Consider the following 10,489-nt stretch of genomic DNA (forward strand, 5'->3'; position numbering starts at 1 on the left):
ATATTCCTAATTATTTCTCAATCTCTTGAAAAAGAAATAAGAAGCATTGTGTTTTAAAAGGGGAAAACGTTAATATTATTCAATAACATATGTTGCGCAGATTCGAAATTTCTCTCGTTCTTTATATTCAAATATGAACCTAACGATTATTCTTTATTCTATTCCTTATAATGTAATGAATTTTGTTCAAATTAATAATTGTTTTATTTTAGCTTATGATTGTATTTTAGCTTATCACAATATAATTTTATTAAAAATAATGTTATCTAATAAATTTTGCATGAATATTAAACTGAAACATAAATTATATTTGTTTTTGAATCATTCGGGAATTGAAAATCATGTAATAAACAACTTAAGGGTATTTAAGTCATTTTAATCGGAAAAATGCTTTTCAACTTTTTTTCACCAAACACTTCTGCTGCTTAATATCAGTTTCATCCAAATACGTAATTACTTATTTAATAAATCAGCTCCAGCATTAAAAAAGGCTTAAAAAAGCCAACCCACACGGGCTCTTAAACTAGAATTCAAACAATTACGTACTCTCATTGGTTGATTCATATAATAATGCAACTTTGGACCAGCCACACGAATTTATGACCAAAACTATACGGGTCCGGAGTTAACCCGAACAACTCCCAAATTCCCTCTCTTCTCAAAAACCCCCCATTTAAATTGCCCTAATTAAGCCCCCGGAATTAACTAACTCTCCATTCTTCTCCGGCAGTTCACCGGTATAGAAACCCTCGGCCACCCCCCGACGGAAAACCATTCGCTTCTCTTTCCAAACGAAAATCCTTCACCCTGTGGAGAACCAACAGGTAAAGAAAAAATCGACCGTTATTGTTGTCAATGAGTCGACTCGGATAACTCGGACGAGTCGTACTCTGCTGAATCACTGAAACCTTAAGTGAACTCATAATGTTTATTTTGTTTAATATTGATGAGTTTGTAGCTTACTTGGTTTTGCTTCTTTTAAAAAGGTTGGAAGCTGAGCTGAAACTTGATAAAGAGTAGAAAAGAGAGAATTTTTGTATGGAGAATGAGCTGAGTTGAGAATGAGTAGACTCTCATTTAGGCCGCGTCCACTTGACATTCACAAGAAGTTGCCAATTTTAAAATCTATCAAGGATTTTGAGGATGATGATGGCCAGACTAATACGCGGAACCTCATTCTTCGTCTCGCTGCTGAAGCTACAGAAAATGAGGTTTCGAGCTTAATTCTTGCAGTTTAATGCTTCATTGCACTGAATGTTTCATTAGATGGATATATATATATATATATATACATATATATATATATATATATATATTAATTTTGCATGCATGAATTGTTCATAATTAAGTGTTCAGTTTAACTAACTCTCACTAACATTTTATATTTTAAGAGTTTAAGTTCTACTTACGCAATCAGGTGACTTAAAAGTAATTGCAGGTAATTGTATTTAATAGCATTGGTTGGTAACCTATTGGTAAATTGCGTGTTAATACCTGTTATGACCTGTTATAATAGGTTAAATTATATTGATTGCGTATAAAAATTATTGCACATCCAGTGCATATAACTCCAATCCACATCTTAAACCCCTTGTTTCATATTAACTGTCCCAAGTTGTCTTTGAAGGTTAGACCATTGAAATTTTCATAATGTACTTGGTCTTAATCACGACGCACAGTAAGTATGAGAATTTGGGTATTGCTGTTCTGGTGAATTGTGTCCGTAGCTAAGCTTATTATGTTGGAAACAATTTATTGTTTTATATTAACTGTCCCAAGTTGTCTTTGAAGGTTAGACCATCGAAATTTTCATAATGTACTTGGTCTTAATCATGATGCACAGTAAGTATGATAATTTGGGTATTGCTGTTCTGGTGAATTGTGTCCGTAGCTAAGCTTATTATGTTGGAAATAATTTATTGTTTAGGTACCACAAACTTCTAGCAAGAAGTTGGCTCCTGAAATACCTACTCCTGAATCTGTGATTGTGGATACATATGAAAGAGATTATTCACCCACTTTTGCTCAGCCGACATCATATATACATGCTAGAGGAGGTACGTGCGTAGGTGTACTGGAGGGTACACTCGTTTTACATCTGAGTTGCTAGAAAATATTGATACTTTGTTAAATTTACTGTAGCTCGGGCTGAGATTGGAGAATTTGTTGAGTATGATCTTGACAATGAGGATGAAGACTGGCTTCAAGAGTTCAACAGAGAAAGAAAGGTTCTTGCAGCCGAAAAGTAAAGATTTTAAACCATGCTTCTTTGTACCTATTCTATTACATTTAAATACACACACACACACACACATGTAAATAGCTTCCTTCAACACACGTACCATCTATTTCTTCCTTATGGTTGGTCCATCCTTTATTTTTTGTTTCAATTGAGTGCGAATTCTTCTCTGTTTAATCTTGTCATGTCTCCTGCCACCGCAAGTTGGATATGTTTTCATTCACAGACAGTAATTAAATCTGGTACTTGTGAGCATATGTTAGAAGAACAAAAGTAAGAGATGCTAAAATCTATCTCAGGATAATGGATTTTTTCTTTGGAATATACATTATAGCTGTAATTTATAGGCAAGCATCACACTATGGCCAATGCACCAGAGAGCTTAGCTTACCCAGCGGTCCAGGTATAAGGAAGAGAGAATAAGGTGGGCAGAAGCAATTTTGTAGTCATAGCACAGTGCCTTAAGCTATACACTTAACTAATTAGCTAAACCATAAAGGGACTAGGAACGTCCATGCTTATAGTGAAAGAAAACCACCAAGTGAAGGATAAGCTCAAATTATGGTGTTTCACAAAGAGGGTCTTTTTTTTTTCATAAATAAAATTCGTTTCGTTATTATATCAACTGTGAGAACGTGCTTTGACTGTGCAAACTGACATTAGCTTTGAAGTGCTCCAAGCAAATCTTGTGGCATCTTGACCAGGCTCTAGAGAGACAAAGCCAGCAAAGCCACTTATGACATTGGGACTGTGATGGTGGATTTGATGTTAAAGTCAAAACTTATAAACCTGGGGCTCTTCAGACCTTCCTTGACCTTCCATTGATGTCAGAGTCGGATTTCATTATTTTGTCTGTTAGTCCTATTCTGGCATGTTGGTTGCCACATGGAAGAAACTACTTCCTTTTGTGTTGAAGTTGCAAAAGTTGTATGGCATTACCTTTCTTCCTAGACACATCAAGCATATACACTTACTTTCCTTCTAGTATATCCTTCCATACCATAAGCCAAGTACTAGACCCAATTTTTCTTCCTAGAGCTAGCATGTCTGTTGCTCTCCGACTCATTGACACAGCCTTTTCCTTCTCCCTCAAGTTGCTTTCAGTCCCTTTAATCATTCTCATCTTATTCTGTATTTAGCTTCAGGTTTCTGATGCTTTCATCCCTGGAAAGATTGTAAATTGTCTATGCTCTATGCATTTCGTTCAGTTCTTTTCTCTTTCAATATTATATGCCTTATTCATGACTTGAATTTTGTTTATTGATCACAGTCAATGAATCACTTCTGTTTCCTGATACAGGTTGGAGACTATCCTGTACAAACTAGAAGTTTTAGATCACAAAGCCCGAGAAAGAGCCGGAGTTATAGCAACTACTCTTGGCTCTCCAGTTCCTGTGCTTCTAAGTTTTGATGCTGCTGTTGAGGTGAAAACTAATTCTTCTTGTTAGTCCATTAATTTTGCAGGTTTGACTTTGGCGTGTTGCTTTGTTATTTAAAGAGTCTACTTTGTAGTTTTCTGATATTGTTTGCTCTAATAAGAACTTTATATGTTTGTAGTTATCTGTGGACCTACTGTAGAATTCATGTTCATTGTTTTAGCTAACTCCTATACTAATTTGCATGACTGTTACAAGCTACTTAAAAGCTAAAAAATCTTCCATCATTATACGAACAACTAGAGCCATTTCCTGCTATTTTAATCCTTTTAGCTTTTGCATTCTCTTTTTGAACAATTAATCCGAAAATATACATGTTTCTTAATTGGGATTACGGGGGTGTTTTCAATGATCGTCATGATTAATCTGCTTCTAATGCGCAGTAACGTCCCTGTTCTTTTTTTCTTTCTTTCTTTTTATTTACATTCTTTAAAAGAATGTTTTACGAAAGTAGATGGCCTTAGGATGCACTGAGATTATTAGACATATAGCAGGATCAACTGGCGGATGAGTATTTTTGTGTAGCTTTTGGTCTTTGACGTCAAAGGATGATTTCAATTAGCTCAAAGAGTTTCATTTCTTAAATGTAACGGTTACATGGACTCTTTTCTCTATTTGTTGTATTTATTTGTTAAATTTATGAGAAAACGAATATTTGTTGCGCAGAGGATAGCTACATTTCAAAGTCTGCATTAATGATCTGTGCAAATTAACACCTATTAGTGTCAACTTAAGAAGCTGGAATTTTTATTTTTTTGTTTTTCTTTATTTTTTTTTATTTTAAATTTTATGAATAAGAAAGCTGGGATAATTCATCATTGTGGATTTAAGCTTTAACTTTTGATTGCATTTGGATCATTATAGTCGGACAATACTGCTTAGTCTCCTCCATTCTGATTAAAAATGCTGTCTCCTATTTGTCGAAACTTTTTGGTACTAGAGATCTGGTGAGTAGTGACCAATGATATTGACATGTAAAGTAAAATACTTACATGTTTAACAGTTTAAGTCAGATATCATGCTCTAGTATATATTTAATCTGTTCGGCAGAAAAAAGAGAAACTTGTTAGATGTTCAATAATTGATTTTTCACTGAAAATGCGTAAGTTCTGCAATTTATGTCGATTTATAAGATATGTGGATTCTGTATCTTCGTCGCTGACCTTGGAAAATATGTTTGTTTCTTCAGTATCAACAGCATAACTTGTACATGAATTTTCTGCTTTTGGATAGTCCTATTCTTAGCTGTTATGAATTATTTCCTTTATGAGATTATTTTGCTTCTCTGGATCTATTGCAGTCTAGTATTCTTACTTATTCATCTTTTTTTCCTTTTTTTTGTTGAGAAATTCAGGCCTTGCAATCTTTGTCTATTAAATATGGAGTGTTCCAGTCTATTTATAATTACTGGAAGGATAAGGTATACATTTCTCTCCACTTTACAGTTGTAGAATTTTGGTGAACACAATGTTCATCAAAAGAAAAATCTGTTTATATGCACAAAGTCTGATATATGCAAAAAGTTCGTATTCTACTGAATAAGCATGTTTTCCTGTTATTCTCTTACAGATTACTTCTCTTGTAAGATCTGAGGTCATTTCTTAATGTTAGATGCTTCAGTCTATAGGTGCTAAATCAAATGTAACCTTTTATGGGGCAAAAGTTTGAATGATGGGTGGGATGCCTGCAACTATTTTATTTTGATGTTTATTAGCAGATGTGACTTCTGATGAGGAACTTGTTGAAGGTTGTGGAATTGCTGATTTTGATAGAAGACTCTGTTGCTGGATTTGTAGTCAAAGAATCTGAGTCTTTTCATTTACACCTTGTGACCTTGTTCTTTTGTCCTCTATTCTGAAGAAGTTTGTGTTTTCTTAATTGGAAAATAGTTTGAGGATGTATTATGAGCATCCTATCGTATGCGTTCCATAAGTTTGTGTATTTTGCAGAGATAAAGAGATTAATTGGAAATGGATTTGAGAATGGGTTAAAAGCATCTTGTTGCATCTCCGCAAATGTTTATGCGGAGTAAAACATGAAAATTTGTCCTCTAACTTGTATGTTCTAGTCTTTAATCAGAAATTCTGGAACACATTGATTGATTTTGATGTATCCTATTTAATATGAAAGCTCCAAATGCCTGACTACTAGTGCCTTTGGTGTTTGCTTTTTATCAGCGTTAATGGTGTCCATTTATATGTGGTTTTAAAGATGAATCCTCATGTATCCTTCTCTTTTTATTGGGAATCTCTGTTTCTTTTCTATCAGCGGGAGCGGTGGCAGAAGCCTGTTCTTCGGCGTTTGCAGGTCAGTTCAACTTTCTCAATTTGTGTATAAGCGCTTTTAAATTAATATTGCACTTGTTACTATGTAGTACTTGGCACAATTTATTTGTGTTTATTAACCTCATCTATGTGGAAGATTGTACAGTGAACCTCTTGTCTGCTTCTTTATTCTGTTTTTCGCAGTATTTCTGCATCGACAGCCCTGTTTGACTGATACTTTCAGCAAAAATCTTAAATTCTGCCTCGGGCAAAACAATGATTACTGGTTTTGTCTATACTTAATAAAAAATAGTGCAGTTCTTATCTTTATTATAGTGTAGTAAACTTTTGAACTTATTGGAAGAAAAAGCAAAATGAATATTTGAACTTACTGAAAGAAATGAAGATTTGATGTTCTTTAATGTGACTTCATTTGCTGCTGTTGATTATCTACTGACTACTGTTCATTGCTTTCATGATTTCAGCCTCCTCCGCCAGTTAACGACACGAATCCATATAATGTATTTAGGCCAAGGGAGAAGGCCCACAGACTTCATACAAGGAGGGTATGCCATTTTATGACTATGTTCCAACCTTATTGTGTCAAATTTTCGACGTTGACAATTTGATACTCATGGCATTTTGTTTGTGTTAATGGAGAATTTATGGCATCCTTTTTTCTTTAACAGATGCAAAGGAGGGAAAACAATGCACAGTCATTTGAAAAGCTTCGCCAGGTGAACCCAAGGACAATTTTAGCTTTTGTTTCTTGATGTGACCTCTTAATTGAAATACTACTGGGGTTCTCCCTGTTGTTTTCTATCTTGACAGTTCCCTGTGTATTGGCCATGGTGATCCTCCCATGTCATATCTTGCTTATCATCATCCCCAGTGCAGCTGCACCCAGAATCATAAGCTTCTTTGCCACTAGATGATACCACCCTCATTTCCTTCATTCCGATCTAGCAGCATTGCATTAGGTTTGGCATGAATTGCAACCATGCCATTTATTGCAGTTTTTGTACATCAATCTCGCTTTGCCCATTAATGGATCTAGACATCTTGTCTAAGATGATGGTGACTCTTCAATTGCATACTACCATTTGTTCTTGCCAACGGTCTAGGGCTCACATCATTTCTTATTGAAGGAGTATTTTATCAGTCTTTCTTGTTTGCCTAATAGAACCTTTTTTTATGTAGACTTATGTTGTGATAGTTTAGTACCTAATAATAATGATCTAAGAAACTAATAGCTGTTCCCTAACATGATTTTCTTTGTGGAGGATAATGTACTTTGTTTAGGGGGTAAACTGTATTCTGAATGCTTAACTGACTATAGAAGAATTGATGCTATGTGTGAATTGGTCTTTTCCAATAAAATGTCCCATTGGATATTTATTATATCGTCTCACATTGTCCAGACATTGTCCAGGTTAGGCGCAATCTTGACCAAGCAAAGATCATCCTTGAGGCTCTCATCAAGGTTTGTCTTTCTTAACAATTGCTAATGTATACTTCATGACAATACTGACCTATACAAATTGAGTCCTTATGATCTGCATAGTAAGCAGCATTCATGTTCCTTGATGTTATTGTGTGCAGAGAGAGGAGAAGAAGCGAGAGGTTATTGAGAGTGAGATTAATCTCCAGAGACTTCAAATGAAACACAAGGTATGCAGGGGGAGGGTCGCCATCTTCTTTATTTGTCATGATTTTTACCCTAATATACCTACCAGCAGTAATGAGAGCATCATTTAATAGTTTTCTATTTTATTTCTTATTATGTCTAAACTGGAAACAGATTGAATGCATCTGCTCTAAGCTTTATTATGATTGCATTTGAAGTTTGATGAATTGAGGCTTTATTAGAATCTTGCATGTAGCTGTGGATAAATTTGTTACTGCTGTGCCGAAAAGAAATTCAGCTGCCTATCAAAAGTTGGTTTTGCTGAATGGAGTGGCACTAGCTTCTTTTTTTAAAAAATAAAATAAAAAGAAGGAAGGAAAACCTGATAGATTGGAGTGGAAATAGCTTTTTACTGCAGTAGATCACTTAAATTTGGAGGCGGATATTCCTTATCTGTGTGACTGTGTCCCGTTTAGCCATATTACGATATCATTAGACCTTTTCCAGTACCAAATGTAACTGGTTATCCTCCTCAGGGCTTTATGGTTTGAGGTTATTCATGTTGAATGTTACTTTGATCTAATAAATGTAACTTTCCTGAATTTCAGAATGAAAGTGATCTTTTTGGGGATACCTTGGCTCTACCTGAATTTCCTTCCTTCCCAAGTAAGGTTGTTTCAAGTGAGGATGAATTTGTCGACTCTGATGATCCTACTATTAGCCGTCCACATGGTCGTCATATAGCACAAAATGTAACCTTCCCCGAATCCAAACCGGTGATAGCTTCTCCTGGAATCATGAGGCGAGAGTTCAAGCGACGACACGTGCCGGTTGGATGGCTGCATAAATTGGTGGTTACCTACATTCCTAAGTTGCTTCCTTTAGTACTTTTACCCTATAGAACACGTGTTTTCATAAGTTATGTTTGTATTACTTTGCATGTCAGTTGTGAGATCTATCTAAACTAATAGCTTGTTTGCCCAAGAAAAAAGTGCTTTTTTTTCCAAATTTGAAGTGTTTGGCCAAGCTTTTGTGAGGAAAAAAGTGCTTTTGAGGAGAATCAGAAGCCTCAAAAGCACTTTTTTGAGAAACACTTTTGAAAAAAATATACTTAGAAGCACTTTTTAAAAGCTTGGTCAAACACTAATTGCTGCTTAGAAGTGCTTTGTAAATTAATTAGCCAAACACAAACTGCTTCTCGCCAAAAGTACTTTTGAAAAAAACACTTCTCAAAATAAGCTGATTTTTCCAGCTTGCCCAAACAGGCTATTAATCCACTTGTTAACATTAATTTTGTGACTAAACTTCTGCATTTCATTGGGTTATGTAGGATCCGAACGAGCCACCTTTGCTATTCACAAAACCTCTAGACCCAGACAAATTGTCAGCTGCAGGTATTATACCTCCAGGTTCTCCAACACCAAATGACCTACATGCGCACACATTTAATTTTCGCGGAAGGATGGGGCGAGGTGGCCGTATCGTGTTTGATAGATGGAATCCACTTAGCCATACACCAATTGAGTGCGGTGATACTCTATATGTTCCACCAAAGTCCCGACATTCTGCACATCAGTGATGTAAGCCTTCATGAACTTGTGTCTCAATCCCCTTAAAACCTATGCATGCGTATGATATTTGCAAGGATGATGCTAAAGATAGAAGGGGAAATTTTGAGCCAGTGATAATCGAAGAACCGAGACCTGTTCATGGACTTTGAAAAGGCAAGAAAATATTTACAGATGTACTAGGGGCAAATGCCATAGAATGCTTAGAGCAACTTTGCTGTGGTGGTTTGCCTGCTTGATTTTGCAGCTGCAGGGTCAGGGTGTACCAATTTTTTTTTGTTTCTTACGTAGTTAAGAAATGAAAGCATCTCTCTGCTCAATTGTACAAATATTTCCAATTTAGGACAAGGGAAGAAAAAGAGGAAAAAGAATCATCCTTCCCGTCTTTGTAGAATGTTCTTCAAATATTGATGACGATTATTTTAAGTACATGCCCACGTAGATAATGTATGCTTTGTTGTAAATGAAGGATGAATTCAGACGGGTTTAGCCATTCATTGTTAAATTTGGTCAGTTTATTTTCTCATCATATTGCAAGTTTTTCTTTAATATTGGATGTTATAATAGTTTATCGTGAAAAATGATGGTATCTATCTTTGTGGGGTTGCTGGAAAAGTAATATTCCAAACGCAGGATTCTGTAAAGAGCAAATGAATCTTGCGAATATTTATGTTTATAGCTTTGACCATATTACTAGAAATAGTAAAGCAGTAATAGTATAATAGCTGGTTTGGCCGAGCTGCAAAATTCTAACTTATTTTGATAAGTGTTTTTTCTTAAATGTGATTTTCTCAAAAGTATTTTTGGTGAGAAACAGTTTGTGTTTGGCTAATTAATTTGAAAAGCACTTTCGAGCAGCAATTAGTGTTTGTTCAAGCTTTCAAAAATTGCTTTAAGTATTTTTCTCAAAAGTAATTTTCAAAAAAGTGCTTGTGGAGAGAAGTTATTTTTTTCTGCGTATCCAAAACTGCTTCTGCTTCTCCTCAAAAGCACCTTTTTTTCTTCCAAAAACTTGGCCAAACACTTCAACTTTGAAAAAAATACTTTTTCTTGCTATAAAAAGGTGCTTTTAGGGTTGGAGAAGTTTGGTCAAACAAGCTATAGGCCATAAAAATACCGCTATGATGATAATGGATTTTCGACCCAACAAAAAAGAGATAATGGCTTTTCATTTTCTGGTCACACAATTTTGTGATAACATGCTCCACCTAAAATACATTAGTGATTACATATAAACTTGCACCGAATTTTAAAATCGATATATAAACTTTTGATTTTCCCATTTTAATACCCCAACTCAATCGATTACTTATAAGTGAACGACTCTAACCTTTGACTATGCTTATGTGGCAGTA

At 35.2% G+C, this 10,489-nt stretch overlaps 1 protein-coding gene across 1 annotated transcript; it reads left to right on the plus strand.

Annotated features, from left to right (window-relative positions):
* Positions 1-687: 687 nt before the first annotated feature.
* Positions 688-9,658, plus strand: LOC104216537 (uncharacterized). Its single transcript, XM_009766607.2, has 13 exons — positions 688-824; positions 987-1,211; positions 1,928-2,057; positions 2,143-2,245; positions 3,540-3,663; positions 5,030-5,095; positions 5,944-5,982; positions 6,425-6,505; positions 6,629-6,676; positions 7,372-7,422; positions 7,542-7,610; positions 8,175-8,417; positions 8,897-9,658. The coding sequence occupies exons 2-13, from the start codon at positions 1,062-1,064 to the stop codon at positions 9,143-9,145; spliced, it is 1,353 nt and encodes a 450-aa protein (XP_009764909.1). The 5' UTR covers positions 688-824; positions 987-1,061; the 3' UTR covers positions 9,146-9,658.
* Positions 9,659-10,489: the final 831 nt, after the last annotated feature.

The sequence above is a fragment of the Nicotiana sylvestris genome, chromosome 2 (assembly GCF_000393655.2).
Source record: "Nicotiana sylvestris chromosome 2, ASM39365v2, whole genome shotgun sequence".
NCBI lineage: Eukaryota > Viridiplantae > Streptophyta > Magnoliopsida > Solanales > Solanaceae > Nicotiana > Nicotiana sylvestris.